The sequence below is a fragment of the Podarcis tiliguerta genome (genome assembly GCF_965153285.1).
Source record: "Podarcis tiliguerta genome assembly, chromosome: 16".
NCBI lineage: Eukaryota > Metazoa > Chordata > Lepidosauria > Squamata > Lacertidae > Podarcis > Podarcis tiliguerta.
In genome coordinates, this window is record NC_139549.1 from 8481036 (window position 1) to 8508394 (window position 27359).

Below are 27359 nucleotides of genomic sequence, written 5' to 3' on the forward strand. Positions count from 1 at the left end.
AAGAAGAGGAATAAAGAAAGAGAGAGAAAAGGGGGGTGCAGAAGAAAAGGGAACTAGTCTAAAATAATAATAATAAATAATGCAAAAAAAAGAAGAGGTAGAAAGGAGGAAAGGAGGAAAGAAAGAGAAGGTGAGGGGAGAAGAAAAATGGGGGAAAGGGGAAAATAATATAATAAAGCTCAAAGAGATATGTAGATGATAGACAGCTAGATAATAATAATGATGATAGATAGATAGATCATTATCTGATGATAGATAGATGATAGGTGATAGATAGATAGATACAGATAAATGATAGATAATGATGATAGATAGATGATAGGTGATGATAGATGATAGATAGATAGATAGATGATAGATAGATAGATATAGATAGATAGATGATAGATAATGATGATAGATAGATGATAAATAGATAGATAGATAGATGATAGATAGATGATAGATAGATGATAGATAGCTAGATGATAGCTAGATAGATGATAGATAGATAGATGGATGATAGATGATAGATAGATAGATAGATGATAGATGATAGATGATAGATAGATAGATGGTAGATAGATAGATATAGATAGATAGATGATGATAGATAGATAGATAGATAGATAGATAGATAGATAGATGATAGATAGATAGATACCCCTCCATGATATCTTAATTTTCAATCCATATTCAGAGAATTGAATTCTCCCAGCTCTCCTCTGGGAGAGTTTCCCTCTTCCTCAGTCTCACGCCCTGAGAAAATCCACCCTGACCTGCCTCTCACTGGTCTCTTCTTCTGTTCCATCACCTCTCTGTATGCAGAAAGATCTGACATCTCTTGGTGCAGAATATAAAATTGTGGAATCCCACCCCCCTCCCTCCATAGGTTAGACACCCCATATTTCCAAATAAAAATGTCACTTTGTGACACAGGGCTCCCATGAAAGGCAGCCTGTCTGCCTATGCAGAATTGGGAACTGTTTGTCTTGGATAGAACTTGCATGTTTCTTTAAAAAAACGACAACAACTCACTAACAAACTTTATTCCATTAAAAAAAAAAACTTTTGCCCAGTCTAAAGGCTGAGAAAGACACCCACAGAGCAGAACCACTGAGATCGTTCCCATTTTTTTAAAAAAAGAAGAAAAGCCCTTGCTCAAATTTTCCATAGTTTTCCCCAAAACAAAACTGTTGACTCTCCTTCCTGCTTTCTCTTCTTATACAACCACTCAGCCGACTTCCTAGTTCCACAGCAGCACACAAAATCTCTCAGGAGGAGCCAATCCACTTTCCCAGGGCACTTAAAAACAAATTAGCTTAATAATAATAATAATAATAATAATAATAATAATAATAATAATAATAAATTTTATTTATATCCTGCCCTCCCCAGCCGAAGCCGGGCTCAGGGCAGCTAACAACAATAAAACAGTACAAAAGTACAGCACAAACAACACTCTAAAATCATTCATTATAAAATTAATTAATTCAAGCCACTGGCAACCATTGGGCCAGAGCTCCGTGAAGATTGCCGAGGGAGGGAGTCAGGCTGTGCCCTGGCCAAAGGCCTGGTAGAACAGTTCTGTCTTACAGGCCCTGCGGAAAGATGTCAAGTCCCGCAGGATTTTTACACATTTCTCGTATAAAACCGCATTGGTATGCACCCTTGTGTAGATGCAATTGCAGTCAGGTGGGCATAATCCTTCTGTATTTATAACTCTGACGTGTTGTAATTGACAGAAAAGTTCATGAGCAGAAGCCAGAGAGAGAGAGAAGAGAAGCATATAATTTATCTTCGTCCAAAAATGGCACGTTATATGCACACCGGACACTATTTTTAAGACAGAGTGTTCTTGCTGCTTTCTTTAAGGGCGAAAGAGGGGAGGTGTTTTGTTTTCCCCCCTATTCTGATCTCATTCATGCTAGGTAGGCAGAGAGGGAAGCATGCCTGATCTTAACAGGCCTCCTGTGAGATTATTTGGAGCACAATCCTGTACACACACTTCCCTGGTAGTGGGTCCTACTGAAGTCAATGGGGCTTACTTCCGAGTAGACAATCCGGTGTAGGCTTGGGCTCTTTGTGCATGTGTGTGTGTGCATCACATAGTTGAACTATGGAACTCGCTGCCACAAGATAGGCAGTGGTGGCCATCAGCTTGAATGGCTTTCAAAGAAGACCAAACAAATTCACAGAGAAGGTTGTCAATGGCTACTAGCCCATAATGGAGCCTGTGCTCTCTCTCCCATGTGGCAGGCAGTAAATGTTTCCAAATACCAGTTGCTGGGAACTGCAGCAGGGGAGGTTTTTCTTGTGCTCAAATCATCCTCCTCCTCCTCCTTCTTCTTATACATTTTTATTAGGGTTTTTTAACATATCATTTCCAACAATCATATAACATAACTTCTTATCTTATACAATATTTTAGACTTCCGTCAATACCTCTGATGATTTTTCGTTCTTTATCACTTATTCTGCATTTCTTAATTTCTCCATTACTCTTAATCATCATTCACTAATAATTCTCCTCATAGTCTTTATTGCAATATTTCAAATAGTCCTCCTTACAGAACTTCTTGCAGTCCTACTAGCATAATCTGTTCATTACAGTTACTTTTCAAATAGCTCATATACCGTATTTTTCGCTCTGTAAGACGCAGCAGACCACAAGACGCACCTAGTTTTTGGAGGAGCAAAACAAGAAAAAAAATATTCAGAATCTCAGAAGCCAGAACAGCAAGAGGGATCGCTGCACAGTGAAAGCAGCAATCCCTCTTGCTGTTCTGGCTTCTGGGATAGCTGTGCAGCCTGCATTCACTCCATAAGACGCACACACATTTCCCCTTACTTTTTAGGAGGGAAAAAGTGAGTCTTATAGAGCAAAAAATACAGTATTTACTACAGTCTCCTAAGAATCTCTGGTCCAGCAGGTTTCGAATCCTTCCTGTTAATTTATCTAATTCTGCATAGTCCATCAATTTCATCTGCCATTCTTCTTTCGTCAGTAGCAAATCCTGCTTCTTAAGATCTTACAAATTACCTGGCAGTAAATCCTACCAAGTTCCATGGGGCTTACATCTGCGTAGACATATATACTGGTATATGACTGTACTGCTTTGAAGACACTCGAACTCAGGACACAAGGGAGAAACGTGCTAAGAGGAAGGCACGCTTGGCAAACCTACACCATGATCGACTCCCACGCAGAAACCTATGTCCCCACTGTGGAAGGACGTGTGGATCCAGAATTGGCCTCCACAGTCATCTACAGACACACTGTTAAAACCGTGTTCATGGAAGACAATCTTACTCGGCGAAGAAGAAGAAGAAGAAGAAGAAGACTGTACCATCAAGGGATCTTAAAGTACCTATGTACCACTCTTCTTACATACATAGCCCAATAAGAATTTACATTTTTTAAAAAAAGCAATTCCATAATTAAAAGACTCCACACACCCGCACAAAACCCCCTCTGTGTTTAAAACCGAAGCACTTTCAGAATTCACCCCAGTGAAAACACACATTCAGGCAGAAGAAGTGATAGCCCGGTCGCATTGCCCAGACTTTTCTGATATAGGTGGACTTCCAGCCTGTACCATGGCTGCTGACCAGGTGATTGTCATAGTGAGCCCGCTCAGTCCAGCGGAGACTCACCGATTAGGGAAAGCGGGGCACTGCCCTGCCGACCACAGTCTGCCCTCAACCAGCCCCCACCATACTTCCTCCTCCTTAGTCTTGGGCCACATTCATGCCAGATTTCTAAAGCACTACGATATGACTTTAAGCAGTCACGGCTCCCCCAAAGGATTCTGGGAGCTGTAGTTTAAATAAGGTGCTGTGAGTTGTTAGGAGACACCCCTGTTCCCCTCCTGAAACCGCTCTGGGAATGGTAGCTAGGTGAAGGGAATAAGGACCTCCAAACAACTTCCAGCATCCTTAACCAACTGCAGCCCCCAGGATTCCTTGGGGCAAAGGTGTCACTGTGCATCCTAGGACCCACGTACCTACAGGACCGCCTCTCCTGATATGCCCCGCAGAGGACATTAAGGTCCACAAATGACAACACTTTGGAGGTACCAAGTCGCAAGGTGGTTAGAGTGGTCTCAACTAGGGCCAGGGCCTTTTCAGTACTGGCCCCGACGTGGTGGAACGCTCTATCACAAGAGACTAGGGCCCTGCGGGACCTGACATCTTTCCGCAGTGCCTGCAAGGCAGAGCTGTTCCACCTGGCCTTTGGTTTGGATTCAGTCTGACCCTTATGTTTCCCTCCCCTTATGGTTTTGATCTATGGGCTACTATTAAAATTGTATTTTAACCCGTATTTTAAATGTCTCTCTCCCCCCCCCCCCCATTGGGACGTGGGTGGCGCTGTGGGTTAAACTACAGAGCCTAGGGCTTGCCAATCAGAAGTTCAGCGGTTCGAATCCCCATGACGGGGTGAGCTCCCGTTGCTCGGTCCCTGCTCCTGCCAACCTAGCAGTTCGAAAGCACGTCAAAGTGCAAATAGATAAACAGGTACGGCTCCGGCAGGAAGGTAAACGGCGTTTCCGTGCACTGCTCTGGTTCGCCAGAAGCGGCTTAGTCATGCTGGCCACATGACCCGGAAGCTGTACGCCGGCTCCCTCTGCCAATAAAGCGAAATGAGCGCCGCAACCCCAGAGTTGGTCACGACTGGACCTAATGGTCAGGGGTCCCTTTACTTTAACACACACACCCCATTATGTTTTTATTGTAATTATACTGGTGTTAGCCGCCCTGAGACCGGCTCTGGCCGGGAAGGGCGGGGTATAAATAAAAATGTATTATTATTATTATTATTATTATTATTATTATTATTATTGGCATACGATGCTGCTTTAAATGTGTGGTGCAGATGGGCAGAGACAGACTGAAAATGACAAAGGAATTTGAAACTGCAGGCAGGGAAATGTACCCAATACCTCCTGGGCAGAAAACCATTTTGAGAAAAGGAGGTGCTGGGTGGAAGAGCGATTTGAGAAATGAGCTTGGGGCTTTGAGGGTGCCAGACAAAAGCAGTATATCTTCTCCTGAAGCAAGGCAGGGTGTGGATCAGGATCAGGTGGTGTGATGCAACTGATGGGTGGGTCACCTCTGCTGTTCCCAAGGCCTGCCTGTCTGGGCGCAGGAGGGCTTGGCGGCATTGATAGGAGCAGCAGAAGGCAATTCTGGACAGGTTGGGAGACTTGAAGCTCAGCCTTCCTCCTGAACAAGCGAACTTGAGACTTGGGAGATCTCGGTGGGTATTATACTGCTGTCTTTGTGTGTGGAGGGGGGAGAGTTCTGGTGCTTTTGTTACATGTCGGTGTCGTGTCTTGCTATGTCTAATGTGGCTCAGCCAGAGGGGAGGAGAGACAGTCTCTGGAAGAAGAAGTCTTCAAGGATTCACTCAACAACCCAATGGTCTATCCACCTCTGATGGCTATGGTCTACCTCCAATGTTGAGGTTGAGCCAGTGTGGTGTAGTGGTTAAGAGCGGTAGTCTCATAATCTGGGGAACCGGGTTCGCGTCTCCGCTCCTCCACATGCAGCTGCTGGGTGACCTTGGGCCAGTCACACTTTGAAGTCTCTCAGCCCCACTCACCTCACAGAGTGTTTGTTGTGGGGGAGGAAGGGAAAGGAGAATGTTAGCCACTTTGAGACTCCTTAAAGGGAGTGAAAGGCGGGATATCAAATCCAAACTCCTCTTCTTCTTCTTCTTCTTCTTCTTCTTCTTCTTCTTCTTCTTCTTCTTCTTCTCTGCTTCTGAACACCAGTGGCTGAAAACCACAGGACCGGAAGAGCTGCTGTTTTGCTCAAGTCCCACTTTGGGGCTTCCCTTGGGTGGCCACTGTGAGAAAGCCACTTTCGCCTTAAAAGGAGGTGGTGTTGAGAGCTTCACACCCCCACCACGTGCGCGGTGGCTGGCTCTCAGCCTCCGCGCAATTGAGGGAATCCCCGGCCGCGTCATCCCCTGGACAGCCAATCGGCTGGCTCGGGGGGCGTGGCCTGCCCTATTTAACATTGGCGCAGCCAGGGATCTCCTTCTTTTGCCGCCTCCAGCTGCTCTTCTTTCCCACCCTCCCGCCCTTTAAGGTTTTCGCCTTTGACCTTGCTATGGACCTCAGTTGGTCGCCATTAAGGTCGCCTGGTAGGATTTTTTTCCACTTGGGAAATTGGCACCAGCCACTTGGTTTTTCGCCTACCTCGTAGCAAATCGTCACAACTTCCTTGGTATTGGCGGTTAGGCATTGGTATTGTTCTATAGATGGAAGAGGGGAGGTAGTGCCATCACCTGCCCCACATATTGAAGGGTAGTCCGTTAAAGGATTCCAGGGGGCGTAGTGCTGTCGAAAGCCTAGGGAGGTGAGGGCCTAAGGCACACCCCCGGGCGGTGACCCCAGGGGCGTTCCTAGTTGATGTGCATCAGCAGGACTCCCCTACTGGTGGTTAACCCTTCCAGACTTCAAGCGGATGGGCTGAAGTCGGATAGTCAGTTAGGACCAACGCCTAAGCCAATACCGCTCATCACCAGTAACGAATAAAGTTGTGGCCATATTTAGCCCATTAACCTTAAATAGCTGTGTTATGTGTCTTTGGGACGCGGGTGGTGCTGTGGGTAAAAGCCTCAGCGCCTAGGGCTTGCCGATCGAAAGGTTGGCAGTTCGAATCCCCGCGGCGGGGTGCGCTCCCGTTGCTCGGTCCCAGCGCCTGCCAACCTAACAGTTCGAAAGCACCCCCGGGGGCAAGTAGATAAATAGGGACCGCTTACTAGCGGGAAGGTAAACGGCGTTCCGTGTGCGGCTCTGGCTCGCCAGAGCAGCGATGTCACGCTGGCCACGTGACCCGGAAGTGTCTCCGGACAGCGCTGGCCCCCGGCCTCTTGAGTGAGATGGGCACACAACCCTAGAGTCTGTCAAGACTGGCCCGTACGGGCAGGGGTACCTTTACCTTTACCTTTATGTGTCTTTATTTCCACTGGGGGGGCGGGAACTTGCCACACAACAGGATCCCGGACTAGATGGGCCATTAGTGTGATCCAAGCAACACTCTCCTTATGTAGCCTGTAAATGGTTGACGTTGCTGTGATGGCCATCAGCCTAGATGGCTTTAAAAGGGGATAAGACTAGATGATGGAAGCTCACAAGGCTCTCAGAGGCTACTAACCCTGATGGTCATGTTCTGCTTCCTCTGCTGGAGGCAGTATGCTGGGAATTGCAAGAAGGGAGAATCACATAGATGGTGGACTTCCGGTCTGGAGATGATCACAGTCCTCCAGGCCTCTCCATCTGGTCCTTAGGTTTCTTCACAGGCCATACTTATCTCCTTGCCATGCCCGTTCTGTCTAGGACACACACCTTCCCACCAGTGTTTTCTTTTTTTATATATATAAATATTTTTATTGGTTTTTAACATACAAAATTATAAAACATACCATACAATTTATCACAAATACATTCTTATTGGACTTCCATCAGCACCTCTGATAATCCTCCGTCTTAATCACTTCTTATGCATTTCCTAACTTAATATTGCATTTACATCTCTTAACTTATTGTCTCTCCTTCTCCATTTTTACAATACAGTGGTGCCCCGCAAGACGAAATTAATTCGTTCTGCGAGTTTTTTCGTTCTATGAGTTTTCGTCTTGCGAAGCACCAATGTGTATTGACGGTTTCCCATAGGAATGCATTGGCAGTTTAAAAAAAAAAGGCGCAAGACGTTTCGTCTTGCGAAGCAAGCCCATAGGGAAATCCGTCTTGCGAAGCAGCTCAGAAAACGAAAAACTCTTTTGTCTTGCGAGTTTTTCGTCTTCCGAGGCATTCGTCTTGCGGGGCACCACTGTATTTCTAATATTATTCCTCACAGAACTTCTTGCAAACCTGCAAACGTCATCTGTTCATCACAAATACTTTTCAAATAATCTGTACATTCGGTAAATTTCTGGTCCCACCGGTTTCGGATCCTTCCCGTTAGTTTGTCAAGTTCCGCATAGTCCATTAATTTCATCCTCCATCAGTGTTTTCAACTGGCTAAAAGGTATCCTCTTGCTTGCCTGGGTGGAGGGGGGTGATATGTGTAGGTTGATGCTATTCTGCTCACTTTCGCTTATGGCTCCGCCCACCTCTGGCATGCCAAAGGTTGCCAAAAAGGAAATTTGGTACTTGACTTGAAAAGTTTCCCCATTCCTGTGGTAGATCCCTAGCAGAGAATCTGTGGCCTTCCAGAAGTTGCTGGACTCCAACTCCCATCGTCCCCAGCCCTGCCCTGGACACATGTCCCAACCAATCAGGGACTGCCTATTAAACGCACTACTGACCTCCCTTTGTTTACAGTTTTTATTTCTACATGGCTTTGGGAAACATCGTTTGAGAAGTGGTGCAAACGTTTTGTCCTTAATCAATGCGTAACAATGACAAGCCCCTTCATCCACCTGTCTCCTTGCCTTGCAGGGCTGTTGGCCAACGCAACCGGCGATGGAGCAGTATCAGACTCTGGAGCAGGCCCTCGGAGGGCTGGTTTGCACCTTCCAGCGCTACTGCCGGAAGGAAGGCGACAGACGCACACTCAGCAAAGGGGAACTGAAGGAACTCTTGGAAAACGAGCTTCCCAGCCTGAAAACCGTAGGTCTCCTTCCAACCCCATTCTCAGTCTCCTGAGCATTATGGTTTGCGGATGGAATTTGTTCCGATCCATTCTCCACATTTTTGCAGCAGTATGTGTGTGTGTGAAAATCCTTATGAAAATTCATCAGACGTCTGCCTGTTTTGAAGGGGAATTCTGAATGCCACCAGTAATCTTTCTGTGAAATGTGTTTTTTGAGAAATAAAGATTGAAAACGTAAAAAAGAAAAGGAAAAAAATGGTATTTTGAGGTGCCTGGGACAGTTTCGTAGATTTCCAAATTAGCCCTGCAAAGGAGACTTAGTTGATAGGTGGTATATAAATAGTTGTTTTATTATTGTTGTTGTTGTTATTATTATTATTATTATTATTATTAGCAGCAGCAGCAGCAGCAGCAGCAACAGCATCACAATCATCATTACATCACCACACAGGATAGCTCAGTTGGTGGAAGATGTGGTGTGTTTTTAAAAGATTTGTTTATTTGGTTTTACAAATCAAAGTTTTACAGTCACATACCGAACATGCAGCATAAAAACAAAATTCCAAGGAATTTCTTGGACTTTCCCCCTCCCCTTAGTGGGTCCTATTGTTAATCATTTCCTCCTTTCTCTTTTATGATAATCCAAATCTTTTACAGCTCCATTATGTCCAAAATTCACCATTAAACTACAAGTGTTATTGCAGTCCTACTAACATTTTAAACTGTTTACAATGGTTTTTAAGATAAATTATATTTCCCCCCTCATTCCTTACTAAAATTCTGGTGTTCCTGATTTCTGATTCTTCTGGTCATTTTTGCCAATTTGGCAAAATCCATCAACTTGATCTGCCATTCTTCTCTGGTAGAGACTTTATCTTCTTTCCATCTCTGGGCCAATAACATCCGCATAGCCGTGGTTGCTTACACAAATAGACTTTTCTGCTCCCTTGGGATTTCAGCACCTAGAATTCCTAAAAGAAAAGCTTCCAGGTTTTTAGAAAAAGTCATTTAAAACTCCCGCCCCCAACTCATTATAAGAACATGAGGTTCTTAATCTTAGGGTCACAGGTCTGAGCCCCATGTAAGGTTAAGAATAATTATAATTATACTCTGCCCATCTGGCTGGCTTGCCCCAGTCACTCTGCATTACAGGGAGGTTGGATAGACCTCATGGTTGCTTCCAAGTCTATGATTCTATGATCATCTTGTTGTTGTTGTAAAGGTAAAGGGACCCCTGACCATTAGGTCCAGTCGTGGCTGACTCTGGGGTTGCGGCGCTCATCTCGCTTTATTGGCCGAGGGAGCCGGCGTACAGCTTCCGGGTCATGTGGCCAGCATGACTAAGCCGCTTTTGGCGAACCAGAGCAGCATAGGGAAATGCCGTTTACCTTCCCGCCAGAGCGGTACCTATTTATCTACTTGCACTTTGACGTGCTTTCGAACTGCTAAGTTGGCAGGAGCAGGGACCGAGCAACAGGAGCTCACCCCATCGTGGGGATTTGAACCGCCAACCTTCTGATCGGCAAGTCCTAGGCTCAGTGGTTTAACCCACAGCGCCACCCGCGTCCTGTTGTTGTTGTGCCATGCTGATAATTCTTAAAGGGCCCATCAGTCGAGACTAAAAATAGAGGCTGCTGGGACTGCTGGCCAACCCACCTACCTTTTTGCCAACCACCATTCCCCCACATCTGACTAGCCTCCTTTCCTTTACACCTCACCCACCCCCTTTGCATATCCTCCCACAGTTCTCCCCAAGCTCCTCCTCCTTTCTAAACCACAAACACCTCATCTGGACTGCATTGCTTCCTCACCCTCCTGGCTGCCTGCTATACAGCATGCTGCAGTTGGCGGCCACCTGAATTTCAGCATGATGACCAACTTACATTTCTATGTATATAGGGGTGATATTACAATAATAACAATTCTTTAATTATGCCTCATTCACTGACGGTGATGATTAGGCTGATAATTCTGAAAGGGACCCTCAGTCCCCGATCATTTCTCTCCATTCTCAACCATTCATTTCTTTTCCTTTCCTAGCTTCAAATAAAAGACGGTGCTTTCGAAGAGTTGATGGCATTGTTGGATACAAACAAGGACAACCAGGTGGACTTTGAAGAGTACATCCGCTTCATCGCGGCAGCCTGCACCTTCTTCCACGACTTCTTCCGGGACTGCCCTCCGGTCCAGCCCCGCCTGCTATGAAAACCAAGATGGCTCCCCAGCTCACCAAAGGTTGCAAAGCAAGTTCCTCACCCCGGTTGGAAAAACCGTGCCAGGAAGTCCCCGTGTCCGTCTCTGAAATCTCGAGACAAGTCTTCTTTCTCATCAACTATGTCTTTATTTCATTTTGTTACTTAAGTCAAGAAAGCAGTTTTGAGCCTTAAAAAATGGGGAAATAGAACAAGAAAAAATGGCTTGTGAAAGGATAAAACGAAAAGTAGCAACAATGCAATGGAGCTACAAATCCTTAGCATCTCAGACCTTTGAGGGAAAGAGCCTCAAAGTTAGAAGTGTAAAATGTCATAGAAATGTTATACAGTGGTACCTCGGTTTATGAACTTAATCCGTTCTGGAAGTCTGTTCTTAAACTGAAACTGTTCTTAAACCAAGGCACACTTTCCCTAATGAAGCCTCCCGCTGCCAGTGCTCTTCCACCTTCGGCTTCCATTCTTAGACTGAGGTAAAGTTCGCAAACCAGAACACTACTTCCGGTTTTGCAGAGTTCGTAAACCGAATAGTTCATTAACAGGGCTGCTCATAAACCAAGGTACCACTGTATATACCAAGGATCATGGGTGATTGCTGTCTTGAACTGTCTCCAAAAACCGAGCTGTGAGAGTGGAAGTGAATGTGTCAGGAGAGACTACTAGATACTTTCAGACTTATCAGTCTTGGACATTTATATAATAACAATAACAACCATAACAGTTTTGTTTTATTTTATTATTTCTATAGCAGACTAGATGCCCCAGTCACTCTGTGCAGCTTCCAGCAAAATATTAAAATGCATAACCTCAAACATTAAAACAAAACCCTCCCTGCCTTCAGATGTCTTCTAAAAGTCAGATAGATGTTTATTTCCTTGACATTTGATGGGACTGTGTTGCACAGGGCAGGCGCGACTACCAAGAATAAAAATAATTTTACCAGCGGACCTGGTTCATTAAAGACGCATTTGTCATCATTTCCCATTGCTTATTCTTTTCCCTTCTTCTGACTTGCCAGCCTTGCCTTCCCTCCCGCTCCTGTTTTCTGGAACTTCTACGCTGGCCTTTCCAAAGCTGGCATTTCAAGGCCGTTCTTTGCCAGACAGATGGAAAGAATCGGTCTGGGAATTTGGAGAGAGGGCTGCGGGGATGAGTGCAAAAGAGAGGGGCGAGGCAGCAATCACAAAGGCCTTCGCATCCTCACCAGCCTCCCCCCCCCCAAAAAAAAACACACCCTGGGGAGATCCTTATTGGTCTCTTTCTGAAGCCGGTGGGTGTACACTTTTCGCAACCGAAATAAAAGGGCGGATTTGCCGAGGCTTTAAATATGGCTCGAGTTGTCACAAGCCCTCATATCCTGCCCTGTAGCCTCCTCGATCGCTTCGGTGTTTGGTTGCTGTGGTAAGTCTTGTTTGTTATTTTTACATGCCTAGTCTGATTTTCTAAAAAAATAAAATTTAATTAAATAGAACAAGGATGATGCTGTCTTCCTGAGGCCATCAGTTTCAGCCTGATGTTGTGCAGAGGCTGGCATGACTGACCAGAGTCCAGATGCAGTTTCAGAAGTGCAGAACTTCCTTGTGGCTTGGGAGTAGTAGCCAAATATGCCCTACTCAGAGTAGACCCACAGGAATCAGTGGTTTTTTTAGGGTGGTTACCCAACTAAATTCTACTTAGAGCAGACGCGCGTGAAGTTAAGGGACCAAAATTCGCCGTTGAGCTGTAGTCAGTGGTAGCCCTACTCAGAGTAGACCCACTGAAGTTAATCGACATGAACTTAGGTTTGTTAATTGCAATGGCCCTGAGCAGAATGTGGTTGGATGCAACCCCATGCTGATTAATTTCTGTGGGTCTGCTGTGAGGAGGAGTGACACCGGCTGCAACTCAATGTTACGTAAGTCCATTGATTTCAATATGTCCATTTCGGAGCATGAGTCTTGATGTGGGATCTTGCCCGCACACAAGAAATCTTGCCCAGATCTTAAAGCTACCAGCCCTGGAAAGGAGCTTCAAGTCCCCAGATGTTCTTCAGTGTTACACTGGTATTCGATAGATGTAAGAACGACTGTTTTCATCCAAAGCGGACCTATTTTGCAGAGGTGCAATTTGTTTCTCCAGTGTGTGTCATGCACGGCAATCTGCTAGCAGTTGCTGAGGAAATGGATGTCGTGTCCCTCCGCTCCCTTCAGCCAGTCTTACCACAGGCAGTGGCGTAGCGTGGGTTGTCAGCACCCGGGGCAAGGCAAGTAATTTGCGCCCCCTAACCTGGGGCAAGGCAAGTAATTTGCGCCTCCCCCACTGCACTGTCCCTCCCCCAGATAGTCCCTCGCTCTCTCTCCGCACAGTACCGCACCGCACGCCTGGCACCCCCCCCCTCCACAGTGGGCGGCGACCCGGCGGCTCGGATCGGATTCGCACAGCCAGCACTGCAGTGAGAGAGAGTGAGTGAGCCAGGTAGGGGCAGAGAGCTGCGAGTGCGAGCGCCCCCCCCCCAGATGTTGCGCCCGGTGCGGCCGGCCCCCCTGCACCCCCCACGCTACGCCACTGACCACAGGTAGCAACAGAGAGCAGAACAGCGACTCTACAAGACGCCCCTGATTCCTACGCAATCCAATATGCTTGCAAAGGGCTGTTATTCAGCAAACAGAAAGGGCCAAACTCTACATGCATTCAGGTTCCCAGCAGCTAATGGCTGTGGGTTTGATTTTTATAGCAGGCATGGTTTTCTCTCCCCATTCCCAAGCAGCACTCTGCACATGCTCAGTGAATAAAGGGTGTGGCTGCCTAGGTATCTATCTGCCTGTCTGTCTATTCATCTATCTATACAGTCGTACCTAGGAAGTCAAACGGAATCCGTTCCAGAAGTCCGTTCGACTTCCGAAACGTTCGTAAACCAAAGCACGGCTTCTGGTCGGCTGCAGGAAACTCCTGCAGCCAATTGGAAGGCGCAGAAGCCCCGTCGGATGTTCGGCTTCCAAAAAAAATTCCAAAACCAGAACATTCACTTCCAGTTTTCGATCGTTTGGGAGCCAGAACATTGGAGGTACGACTGTATAACAGGACTTTCCTACCAAGAATAGCATTCTGTGCATGCTTAGTTTCCCAGTGGCTAAAGGGTGCGGCTTTTTAAAGTAAGAGGCATTGCTCCAACCCCCTTCCACAACCCATGATCAGATTCTGGTCAACTAGAAGGCACTGATTCTTTTGGAACCTGATAGCTGGTCCTCACCTTTCATTTCAAATGAGGAGTGTGTCTCTGTATGTGACAGCAAATATTCCCCTCACAGAGCTGCAGTTGCCAGTTTCACAGGGAGAGAGATGGATAGACTCTGGAAATTGGGGCTCTATGTGGAGAATTGGGGCGGGGTTGTCACCTAACAACTTTCAGCATCCCTAACAAACAGCGCTTCCCAGGATTATTTGTGGTGGGGAGAAAGCCATGACTACTTAAAGAAAGATAGTTGCTTTCTTTGCTCAGTACAGATGGGACCTCAGGGCAGTGGCGTAGCGTGGGTTGTCAGCACCCGGGGCAAGGCAAGTAATTTGCGCCCCCTAACCCGTGGATTTTAGTACTGTGAGTGCGAGCGCGCCCCCCCCCCAGATGTTGCGCCTGGTGCGGCCGGCACCCCCTGCACCCCCCACGCTACGCCACTGCCTCAGGGGTTTGTGTGCGCAATTTTCAGCGCAAACCCGTTTGTGTCTATCCTGCTCTATCTCAGACTGCGCATTCAGCTGATCACGAAGAGACTTTTCTCCTTGTGGATCACGATCAGCTAGGTAGCGAAGGGGAGGGCGGATTCAGCTCAGTTTGCATTTAAAGGCAAACAACCTATATGACCCACTCTCTTCAAAATAGCACAAAAACAGCCAACCTTTGGAAATTCGCACTTCTTTGAATTTTGCTAGGCGGTTCTCCAGCCAAGTAATGTGTACACCCCCCCCCAAAAAAAGGCATAGATTAGGGGAATGTGTGCCTTAAAATGTGTTAATCCGTGAAAATAGAATGCTTATATTAGGCAAAACGACCTCCAAGGATGTGTCTGTTGGGGAAAATATTGCACTAAGTAGCTGACGAATTTTCATGAGGGGGAAGCAAGCTCAGGCATCAATTCTTAAAGTTTTTTTTAATGGTTTTTAACTGGGGATCAAGGCAGAAAGCTGATGTGGAAATGTGGAGTGCTGAACGTAAAGTTGGAAAAATAAGGGAAACTGAAATGGGCTGATTTTCTCATCCCGAAAACGGCCCCTCCCTCCTGGTAGAACCCTCTAGTCATGAGGACTGGCCTCTTGACACTTAACTCTAAAAGGTGTGCCAGAACATGCACACGATGTGCTTTCCTCAACTCCTGCCCTCCAAAACCAGTGACTGAGTAGGATCAAGAGGAAGAACCATCAGTTTAGGGGACAGGCATACCACCTCCACCCCAATAAGTACAGATCCCTTTCTGGAGTGTCCCCCCCCCCATCTGTTTTACTCAAGCCTCCTCTAACTTTGCCACCAAATTCTACTACTGATTCTTTAATCATGACTCAGAGTTTCCTCTTTCCTTTTTCTGCCATCTCCAGATTCTGTGGTTGACTAAAGCCGGGTGTGGTCTTCCTCCGGCAAACCTCAGTCTGGAGGCGATGAAAAATAAAAATAAAGACTCTGATGCCATCCACCTCATAAGTTTATTGTTCTAGACAAAGGCTTGCATTAAGCAATAGCGTTAATAAAATAATACAGAACGTACACCCATCGCGTAAAAATCCATAATATAAAAAAGACTTTCCTCAGTGTTAAAACAGTTTCCCTTGTTCATCTCTGACAGCGGCAGTTCTAATATTACCTTGCCTTTTTAAAATCCAATTTGCCAACCTCCATGATGTAAGAGAGAAAGGCTACCAGAGACACCAACAGACTGAAATCCAGCTTGACTCCAGATTAAACCTCCAGATCACCACAACAATTTATAGTGATTTTCTTTGACTTCTTTTTCCTGATTTTTCCCCCCCAGCCAGTGCATAAAGGGCCAGTCTGTATGTTACAAAGGTCTTATTGTCACTCAAAAGAAACCAAACCATTTCTGCCAGGGTGGGACTGTTTGCTTGTATGTGCAAAGATTTCAGAAAGCGATCTCTTGGGTCTCTCTATACAAGGGACAGGCTAACAGATAATGAGTGATGTCATCCACCTGAGGCGAACCAAAAAGACAAAGTCTGTTTGATTGATGGATCTTGTTGAAGAAGAGTTTGGATTTGATATCCCGCTTTATCACTACCCGAAGGAGTCTCAAAGCGGCTAACATTCTCCTTTCCCTTCCTCCCCCACAACAAACACTCTGTGAGGTGAGTGGGGCTGAGAGACTTCAGAGAAGTGTGACTGGCCCAAGGTCACCCAGCAGCTGCATGTGGAGGAGCGGAGACACGAACCCGGTTCACCTGATTACGAGTCTACTGCTCTTAACCACTACACCACACTATAGCTTGCAAAAATATGCATTCTGCACCATTTACAAAATTTTAATAAGCGTTCAAATCAGAGCCCCAGATTTCAACAACATAGAGCACTTGAGTAAGTACTTTGCTACCAAATATGTTTAGGGCAGGTACAATCACCTGCCCTCCGCCATTGCAACAGAACTTCATCAATGCCCCTATGGTTTTCTGTGCTTTGATTTTCACTGTCTCCATATGACACTTCCAAGAGAGGGTTTCGCTAAAGAGTACACCCAGGTTTCTAAATGAGCACATTTGTCCTCTAGCTTGCTGATCTAAGCAGCAAAGGTAAAAAAGGAAAAGGTCAAGGACCCCTGGACGGTTAAGTCCACTCAAAGGTGACTATGGGGTTGTGGCGCTCATCTCACTTTCAGGCTGAGGGAGCCGGCGTTTGTCCACAGACAGCTTTCTGGGTCATGTGGCCAGCATGACTAAATCGCTTCTGGCACAATGGGACACCATGACAGAAACTAGAGCGCACGGAAATGCTGTTTACCTTCCCGCCACAGCAGTACCTATTTATCTACTTGCACTGGTATGCTTTCAAACTGCTAAGTTGGCAGGAGCTGGGGCAGTACAACAGGAGCTCACTCCATCGCGGGGATTCGAACCGCCGACCTTCTGATCGGCAAGAGGCTCAGTGGTTTAGACCACAGCGCTACCTGTGTCCCTTTCTAGGCAGCATTTATACCTAGGACTATATTTGCCAAAAATCATACTGTTGGTTTTAAATCATCTGCACACATCACTACTGAGATCTTTCTGTCCCTAATTACTGCAGTGGGGAAGTTTGCGTTGGCTAAATATGGCACCAAATCGTTAATATAGATGTTAAAAGAGCAAGAACCAGAATGCAGCCTTGATTCATTCCTCGTGATGCTTTAAAGGCATCAGTCGTACCACCATTTAAACCTACTCAGTCTCTCATTGCTCTATCGCTTCATAGCTCTTGGATCTATAGCAGACACCTGCAGTCGATGCTGGCAATTTGAAATTTCTCCCACAGCCTTATCTCACTTAATTTAAACCCTAGGCCACCAGTTCCCAGAATTTGTCTCCATCCTCTCTTTTCCATTACAAGAAGTCCCAGTTCCTATCACTGGGTTTTTGTATGTTCAGTTTCTTGTTGAGCAGACTCTTATATCCCAAACTACTGTACGCTTGATCAAAATTTGCATGGATTCCTCTGGTGGATTCTTATGAGAATCTCCAATTGTCTCAGCCAGAACTTTCTTAGCTGCTTTGCATTGACTTGTCAATGAAGGCCAGACTATAATGTGATTGACAGCGCTTGCACCATGCTTCAAATGAGTATATTGACCCTTAGACATGTCTACATGACTCCCGTGTTGTTGATGTTGTTTAGTCGTTTAGTCTTCGTGACCCCCTGGACCAGAACACGCCAGGCACTCCTGTCTTCCACTGCCTCCCGCAGTTTGGTCAGACTCATGTTAGTAGCTTCGAGAACACTGTCCCACCATCTCGTCCTCTGTCGTCCCCTTCTCCTTGTGCCCTCAATCTTTCCCAGCATCAGGGTCTTTTCCAGGGAGTCTTCTCTTCTCATGAGGTGGCCAAAGTCTTGGAGTCTCACCTTCAGGATCTGTCCTTCCAGTGAGCACTCAGGGCTGATTTCCTTCAGAATGGAGAGGTTTGATCTTCTTGCAGCCCATGGGACTCTCAAGAGTCTCCTCCAATATATAAATTTTGTTGCAATACAAATTCCAACCATTTGGGGCTCAGAACTACAATTCCCAGAGTTCCCTGGGAAGAAAAGGGATTGCTTGTCAAACCACTCTGGGAATTGAAGTTCTGGGAGGCAGGCGGGGTGGGTCTCCTAACAATGCTCAGCACCCATAACAATCAGCAGCTCCCAGAATTCCTTGGGGTAAGCCATGAGTGTTTAAAGTGGTATCGTAGTGATTTAAATATCTGGTGCAAACGTAGCCTTAGGGTTGCCTTTGCAGAAGGGAGGAGGAGGAGAAGCAGGATGGGGACAAAGGCGGAATTAGTTGGCTCCGCCTCTCCTTGGCCCTGGCTCCGCCTCCCATTGGCTTCCCTGTTTTCTGCCCAGCCAGTCTCAATGGGCAAGTGCCACCGCCGTCCACCACCTGGCCGGCTTTCTCATGCCCAACCCACTCTTCTGTCACTGCCAGGTTCCGAGAGCATCCGAAAATGGCGAGTCCCCTGGAGAAGGCCCTGGAGGTGATGGTCACAACTTTCCACAACTACTCCGGCAAGGAAGGAGACAAGTTCAAGCTGAACAAGGCAGAGCTGAAGGAGCTGCTCTTGAAGGAGCTGCCTGGGTTCCTTGGGGTAAGTCAAAGGAGGGAACCTCAATGGGGGAGAACATCTCCTTCGCAAGAAGGTCCCCTGCATCTCCAGGGAAGGCTGCAGAAGACTCCCTTCCTGAAATACTGGAGAGCTACTGGACCATAAGGACTAGAAACTTACATTATTTTTCAGGGAAGGGTGGCGGCTCAGTAGTAGAACATCTGCTTTGGGCGCAGAAGGTTCGATCCCTTGCCATCTCCAGGTAGGGCCGCAACAGAATCCCTTCCTGAAACTCTGGAGACACGCTGCCCTTTATTCTGAACCATGAGGACTAGAATCTCTGGGTGATCCCTGATTGGTTGGGACATGTGCCCAGGACAAGGGTGGGGAACTTGTGGCCCTACAGATAGACTACAACTCACATCATCTCTGACTGATGGGTGATGGGGCTGATGGGAGCTGGAATTATTATTTATAATTATTATTATTATTATTATTATTATTATTATTATTATTATTATTATTTATACCCCGCCCTCCCCAGCCAAGGCCGGGCTCAGGGCGGCTAACAAGCAATAATAAAAACAAGTTCAATGAATACAACTTAAAAACAAGATTAAAATACAACATTAAAATATTGAAACATTAAAATATTAAAATGCAGCCTCATCACAGGAAGAGAAAGGAAAAAAAGAAAGAGGGGAAGAGAATCAAATCGGCTCCAAGCCAAAGGCCAGGCGGAACAACTCTGTCTTACAGGCCCTGCGGAAAGAAATCAGATCTTGCAGGGCCCTGGTCTCATGAGACAGAGCGGAGCCAGTGTTGAAAAGGCCCTGGCTCTGGTTGAGGCTAATCTAACTTCCTTAGGGCCCGGGACCTCTAGGGTGTTGCTATTTATGTACCTTAAGGTCCTCCGTGGGGCATACCGGGAGAGGCGGTCCCGTAGGTACGAGGGTCCTAGGCCGTGAAGGGCTTTAAAGGTCAAAACCAGCACCTTATATCTGACCCTGTACTCCACCGGGAGCCAGTGCAGCTGGAAAAGCACTGGGTGAAGATGCTCCCATGGCAGAGACCCTGTGAGGAGCCTCGCTGCAGCATTCTGCACCCACTGGAGTTTCTGGGACTGCTTCAAGGGCAGCCCCGCGTAGAGCGAGTTACAGTACTCAAGCCTGGAGGTGACCGTCACATGGATCATGAATGCAGCAACATCTAGTAGGCCCACAGACTCCCTATCCCTGAACTAGACTGGCATTTGCCTTTCCGACATCTATCCCAATTGCGTCTTCTCATGCATAGCTGTGGGCTCTCCAGTTGCTGTTGGACCACAACTCCCAGCATCCCTCACCATCGGCCAGTGCCTGCTGATGCTGATGGGAGTTGAAGTCCAACCACATCTGGAGGGCCACAGGCTCCCCATTCCTGCCTCACACCTCTACATGTGCATTTAATGGGTGATCCCTGATTGGTTGGGACATGTGCCCGGGATAGGGGTGCGGGACCCTGCGGCCCTCCAGATATGGCCAGGGCTCCAGCTCTGTTCATCCCTGACCATACTGGCTGGGGCTGACATGAGCTGGAGTCTGGAAAGCCTCAGGCTCCCCGTCCCTGGGCAAGACCAAACTGGCAGACGGGTGTGCCTTGCGCTCCAGGCCATTGCAGCAGTCTGGTGGCTATGAGTGTCCATTGTCCTCCATCCATGCGCAGGCTATACAAAAGCCCAAAGGGGAAGCAGGGCGCATAAGCAAGGGAGAGAGATAGGCGTAATTGAAAGGTGTGCTTTTCAGCAACCCTTTACCAAGGCAGCAGATGGCACTACTTACCGTATTTCTCGTTCTATAAGACGCGCCAGACCATAAGACGCACCTAGTTTTTGCAGGAGGAAAACAAGAAAAAAAAATATTCTGAATCCCATAAACCAGAAGAGCAAGAGGGATCTGGCTTCTGGGATAGCCTCTTGCTGTCCTGGCTTATGGGATAGCCGCGCACAGCCTCTCCTGGGCAGGGGGATAAAGGCTCCCCCAAGAGCAGCACTCCCTTTAAAGAGTGCACAGAGTGTGTGTGCGGCTCTTGGGGGCTTTTTCCCAAGGAGGGGGAAGCGCTGCCCTTCTCCCTCCTCGGGGAAAAGCCCCCAAGAGCTGCACACACGCTCCACGGGGATTTTTAAAGGGAGCGCTGAGCAGAGCCTCCCGCCTGCATTCGCTCTATAAGACGCACACACATTTTTTAGGAGGGGGGAAAGTGCTTCTTATAGAGAGAACAATACGGTACTTCAATAATTAAAAACACATACAGTGGTGCCCTGCAAGACGAATGCCTCGCAAGACGGAAAACCTGCTAGACGAAAGGGTTTTCCGTTTTTCAATGCGCTTCGCAGGACGAATTTCTCTATGGGCTTGCTTCGCAAGACGAAAATGTCTTGCGAGTCTTGAGATTTTTTTTCGCTCCCCCCCCCCTTTTTCTAAGGCACTAAGCTGCTAATAGCCTTTTAGCAGCTAATCCGCTAATCCCTTAAACCTTTAATAGCCGCTAATAGCCGCTAAACCGCTAATAGTGCTAATCCGCTAATCCGCTAATAGGGTTGCTTCGCAAGACAAAAAAACCGCAAGACAAAGAGACTCGCGGAACGGATTCTTTTCGTCTTGCGAGGCACCACTGTACATGCGAAAAGGTTAGACCTTCTCTGGATCCTAGCCTCTGGGGCTAGAAGAAGCTCAGAGTGGCTGGGGCAGCAGGGAAGTACCCCCCAATGCTTACTGCTGAATCGGAATGAATGTCAATTGGGTTTTCTGCGAATCGGCATTCGTTATGATTCAGCAATAAACAGCCGGTTTCCCCTGGTGAGACAAAAGCTCCTGCACAACGCACCAGGAGTCACACAGCCCCTGTTCCTTCCCGGCCGCGTCGTGGCAACCCCAAATCTCTTTTTGAACCTCCCCCACCAATGAAATCCAACCTCCCTCCCGCAGAAAAAGAAGGACGAGACGAATTTCCAGAGGATCATGAGCAACTTAGATAACAACAAGGACAACGAGGTGGACTTCCAAGAGTACGCCGTCTTCCTGGCCTGCGTGGCTATGATGTGCAACGATTTCTTCCAGGGCTATCCCGACAAGATGCCCAGGGGCAAGTGATCTGAGGGGGAGGGCAGAATCAAGGGCAATTGTGGTGTCTGTGCAGGCCGGAGACCTGAGAGCTCAGCCTCGCGCCTGTTCTCTCCTTCTCCCTCACAAAGGCCCCATCGACGACGCCTCTCTGATCCGGAGGCTCCGCCGTGATGGAGATTATTCCACGCCTCTTTCTCTTTCCACAATAAAGTTTGCTTTAAAACTTCAGTGGGTTTGTTTCATTGCTGCCTTTTTTCGGAGGGGGGAAGGAAGGAGGGGGAGAAGGAAAATTAGAAGCAAAGACTCATACAAGGACATAGCTGAGAAGGACCCTGAGGGTTTTCTTGTTGGCTATTTGCAGATTAGTTGCGCTGCAGAAGGCGTGCTGGGGAGACCACACATTCAAGAAATGCAAAACAACTTTTGCTAGCTTTTAACAACAAAAACAAAAACTCCTTTTACACTAAATTACAATATATCAGGGGATGCGGGTGGTGCTGTGGGTTAAACCACAGAGCCTAGGGCTTGCCGATCAGAAGGTCGGCGGTTCGAATCCCCATAATGGGGTGAGCTCCTGTTGCTTGGTCCCTGCTTCTGCCAACCTAGCAGTTCAAAAGCACGTCAAGTGCAAGTAGATAAATAGGTACCACTCCAGCGGGAAGGTAAACGGCGTTTCCGTGCGCTGCTCTGGTTCGCCAGAAGCGGCTTAGTCATGCTGGCCACATGACCCGGAAGCTGTACGCCGGCTCCCTCTGCCAATAAAGCGAGATGAGTGCCACAACCCCAGAGTCGGCCACGACTGGACCTAATGGTCGGGGGTCCCTTTACCTTTTTACAATATATCAATAAGCATGACCCATCCATCAGGGTACTGAGAGAGCTACAGTATTTGCTGCTCTTAATATACTATACCCAACAGCTTAATCAACATAACTTAACAGCACCTGCTATACTGCTTCACAGCTGTAAAACTTGATTACGTTATTTGCTCTGGCCTTTAAAGAAAATACACATCTTGTGGAACAATAATGAACCTTCAGATTTAAAGAGACCATTCAACACTTCTAGTTGAATCACCTTGCAATGCAGGAATAGACAGCTGTCCCTTACAGGGATCGAACCTACAGCCTTGGCATTATCAGCACCACACTCTAGCCAACTGAGCTATGTATTGTAGGCCCTCATTGGCCAGCTGCTGTAGATGCTTTAGCCGAGATTCCTGCATTGCAGGGGGTTGGACTAGATGACCCTTGGGTCCCTTCCAGCTCTAAGATTCTATGATTCTATGAATGTGTCCGTTGCATCATTCTAGGGCCAGGGGAACAAGTGGTATGGACGACCTCAGAAGGTGGTGGGCTCTCCTTCGTGGGAGGCTTTTAAATAGGGGTTGGATGCTGTGATAGGAATTTGGGGGCTTAGATATATGTTAAATGTTCATAAGTGTACCAACCAAGCACGTACATAGATCAACACAGGAAGACCGACCTGAAACCATTTTGATTCCCAAACTGACCAGATGTTTTCTCTGCAAGGTCAAAGGAAAATGGAAAAGCCTCCCCGTTGTCTTTTCCTTCACAAATCCTGTCTTAAGGGCACATTTGACTCAGGAACTAGAATCATAGAATCATAGAGTTGGAATAGACCACAAGGGCCATCGAGTCCAACCCCCTGCCAAGCAGGAAACACCATCAGAGCACTCCTGACATATGGTTGTCAAGCCTCTGCTTAAAGACCTCCAAAGAAGGAGACTCTACCACACTCCTTGGCAGCAAATTCCACTGTCAAACAGCTCTTACTGTCAGGAAGTTCTTCCTAATGTTTAGGTGGAATCTTCTTTCTTGTAGTTTGGATCCATTGCTCCGTGTCCGCTTCTCTGGAGCAGCAGAAAACAACCTTTCTCCCTCCTCTATGTGACATCCTTTTATATATTTGAACATGGCTATCATATCACCCCTTAACCTCCTCTTCTCCAGGCTAAACAGGCCCAGCTCCCTTAGCCGTTCCTCATAAGGCATCGTTTCCAGGCCTTTGACCATTTTGGTTGCCCTCCTCTGGACACGTTCCAGTTTGTCAGTGTCCTTCTTGAACTGTGGTGCCCAGAAGTGGACACAGTACTCCAGGTGACGTCTGACCAGAGCAGAATACAGTGGCACTATTACTTCCCTTGATCTAGATGCTATACTCCTATTGATGCAGCCCAGAATTGCATTGGCCTTTTTAGCTGCCGCGTCACACTGTTGGCTCATGTCAAGTTTGTGGTCAACCAAGACTCCTAGATCCTTTTCACATGTACTGCTCTCAAGCCAGGTGTCACCCATCTTGTATTTGTGCCTCTCATTTTTTTTGCCCAAGTGCAATACTTTACATTTCTCCCTGTTAAAATTCATCTTGTTTGTTTTTGCCCAGTTCTCTAATCTGTCAGGGTTGTTTTTACCTTGTAAGTATTTATCATTACAAAAGACTGGCCAGGCTCCCAGGCAATCCAATCAAGTGACCATTAAACAGGTAACCTGGCAGACAGGAGGTAAACAAAGCACTCAGATTTCTGCTGTAGACCGCCCTTTCTGTGATGTAGGCATGATATATCGGGGCGGTGGTCTTGAGCTACACCCCTTCTGTGATGTGTGTATGATGTATGGAGGGGTGGTCTTGAACTTCATTAGCTGAGATTCATGCATTGCACGGGGTTAGACTAGATGACCCTTGTGGGTTCCTTCCAAGTCTACAATTCTATGATTCTGCTATTTTTCAGCCCAAGGGCCTTCCAGGGACCACATGCCAGAGGCAAAAGAGGGTGGAGCAGCCATGGAGCAGGCTATCGATGGCTACTAACCACGATTTTGAAAAACCAGCATTTCCTTGATATATCAGTCGGCAGCCGTGCCAAAAAAGCTCGAGACAACTTTGGGCAAAAACTAAAATATTTCGCTGTTTGAAATATGGCAGCCCTAGAACATCAGTTGCTGGAAACCAGAGTGTCAGGATCAAGCCAGCAGTAAATCACACAAAGCAAGGGGAGTTAGCTCTTTATTAGAAAAAAAGAGGATTTGCACAGGGATGTCAGGCCTAGTGAGCACAGCGAATGCTCATCGGTAGGTCTTGCGCCTATGAAGCAGTTGCAGAGATTGAATGTCCCTGCTTTCCCACAGCTACCGAAGTCCCCTTTTCTCTAGGCATAGGACCCAGCTCCTAGGGTCGAGGTCTCTTTGCTCCCCCAATAAAATATTTGAGGGGTTTTTTCTCCTTTAAATTTTTTTGGGGGGCCCCAAGAGAGTGGGGCCCTAAGCTATAGCTTGTTTAGCTTATACATCAATCTGGCACTGCTCCCCACGCTTTGCTGAGCGATAGCAAGATCCCAGGTGGTTCCAGGCAGTCTTCCAGGGTCTGTGCTCCTTTGGAGATCTGAGACACGGCGGAGACCGGTGTAGCGTTCAGAAATATGGTTTATTCACCTATTTACACCTTCAGTCTGCATGGAAGGAGTCCAGATCTTACCGCACGGTCGTTTCATGAGGGACTTGTCCCCCGCAGCACTGGCCAGCCTGCCAAAGATGGATCCCACTCTTCCTTCTTCTTCCGAAAACACCTCTTTTCCTGTCACCTCACACCCAGTTACCCTGGCAACCTTCCAACCCCCCCAGTCTTTGTTCACACCTGAGGACAACTGTGGAAGAACAGTTCTCTTGCATTGTGCCCTCAATGGCCCTGCATTGCTTCTTAATGCAGGTCGTTTTTTTATTTTATTTTTTGCAGATGCTAGCCCAGGAATTCCTCTGCAGCTGGCGTTTCTCCCTTCACATCTCAAATCAACAAAACCCCACCATTTATTAATTTATAGGGTTTAGGGGGGGGGGAGTGTGCAAAACAGGGGCGTAACCCTGGGGAGGTTTCTGAGGGCCGGGCTAAGAGCCTCGGAGGGCCGCATTTGACGTGCTGGCTTCAGGTGTAAGCTTCAGGAAATCATTTCTGGAACTTACAGCAGCCATAAAGAGACAAAAGTGGTTATTAAGCTAAGGCAGATAGTATGTTGAGTGTGTAAGAAGCAGGGCTGGTGAGGGGGCCTGGCCTGTGTTTAAGGGGCGTGGCTTGGGGAAAGTTACAAGGGCCAGACAGAGCGGCCTAGAGGGCCATACACCCCAATGGAAGAAATTCAAAGATTATTTAGCTAAATATTGTAATATAAGATAAGTCGAAGCTACTTGAATTTATCAATTTGGCTTAGGAATAGAATATGCCTAAATTGTAAAACGTTGTGGGAGAAACTATGGGAAGTAATCTGAAAAAGTAAATTTTGTTAGAAAGAAGATATTGGAAAACTGTTACAAGGGGATACAATGGAATTCAGTGGGGGGGGGGTTGAGGAAGTCAGTTAACAATGAAAACTAAATTGGATTTTGGAAGGATTAAGTGTTTATTTGTATGTTCTTTTTTCTTTATTTTTCTTGTTTTAATTTTTTTATTTTTTGTATGTTATAAACTTGCAAAACCAATAATTTTTTTTTTGAAAAAATAAATAAATAGAGGGCTATACACCCCAGCCCTGCAGCCACCTTCTCTCGCTTTAAAAGTGAGTAGAAACTTCCAGTCGCGTGGCCTGATTTTCCAGCTACCAATTGAGCCCCAGCCCTGTCGAGCTCACACTGAGCACTGAGTTTTGCCTTTGAATGAAACTGCCAGGGCTGCATTTTCAACGGGATGCAAAGGTTTCTGCTGAGCACAGGCGTTCTCAAGCCACCCCTGCTCCCCGCCTGCCCCACCGCTGCTCCCCTCAGGCCTGCAAGCCCAGACGGGACTCTGCTGAGCCACTCAGGGCTTATTCCCAACCAGCTCAGGGTGCTCTCTTGTCAAACAGAAGTATTTGTGGTGGGGTGACTGGCGTCCAGGGCCTGGAGGGGTGGCTGGCGTGGCTTAGGGAGAATGTATTTCTTTTAAAAAGATGATCTTTATTGGTTTTTTTTATAATTACATACTATACATACACACACATAGACAGCATCTTAAAAAGCAGAGACATCACCTTGCCAACAAAGGTCCGTATAGTAAAAGCTATGATTTTCCCAGCAGTGATGTATGGAAGTGAGAGCTGGACCATAAAGAAGGCTGATCGCCGAAGAATGGATGCTTTTGAATTTTGGTGCTGGAGGAGACTCTTGAGAGTCCCATGGACTGCAAGAAGATCAAACCTCTCCATTCTGAAGGAAATCAGCCCTGAGTGCTCACTGGAAGGACAGATGCTGAAGCTGAGGCTCCAATACTTTGGCCAGCTCATGAGAAGAGAAGACTCCCTGGAAAAGACCCCGATGTTGGGAAAGATGGAGGGCACAAGGAGAAGGGGAGGAGAGAGGACGAGATGGTTGGACAGTGTTCTCAAAGCGACCAGCATGAGTTTGACCAAACTGCGGGAGGCAGTGGAAGACAGGAGTGCCTGGTGTGCTCTGGTCCATGGGGTCACGAAGAGTCGGACACGACTAAACAACAATACATGCACATATTATATTACATTTTACATTTATTCTTGCTCTCAAGAGCTGACTTCCCTCTTTCCTTCTTCCGGCTTTTTTGTGCCGTCTCTAGCTTATTGCATTGTCTTTATCCATTTTGTATATAGTTATTCTTCTTCAATTTTTGTCCATGTCCGTAAACAAATAAATCTTTCTATATATACAATTCTTGTTGTCTGTCTATATTCATTTAGAAATACTGTTCAACC

At 46.9% G+C, this 27359-nt stretch overlaps 2 protein-coding genes across 2 annotated transcripts; both read left to right on the top strand.

Annotated features, from left to right (window-relative positions):
• The first annotated feature begins 5065 nt into the window (after positions 1 to 5065).
• LOC310666210 (protein S100-A3-like) lies at positions 5066 to 11757 on the top strand. The gene is made up of 3 exons (XM_083416898.1): positions 5066 to 5239; positions 8433 to 8603; positions 10627 to 11757. Exons 2-3 carry the CDS (start codon positions 8457 to 8459, stop codon positions 10789 to 10791), a joined length of 312 nt encoding a protein of 103 aa, XP_083273024.1. The 5' UTR covers positions 5066 to 5239; positions 8433 to 8456; the 3' UTR covers positions 10792 to 11757.
• A 282-nt stretch (positions 11758 to 12039) lies between these two features.
• On the top strand, positions 12040 to 21877 carry LOC310666201 (protein S100-A4-like). The gene is made up of 3 exons (XM_083416885.1): positions 12040 to 12197; positions 18428 to 18587; positions 21512 to 21877. Exons 1-3 carry the CDS (start codon positions 12124 to 12126, stop codon positions 21674 to 21676), a joined length of 399 nt encoding a protein of 132 aa, XP_083273011.1. The 5' UTR covers positions 12040 to 12123; the 3' UTR covers positions 21677 to 21877.
• Positions 21878 to 27359: the final 5482 nt, after the last annotated feature.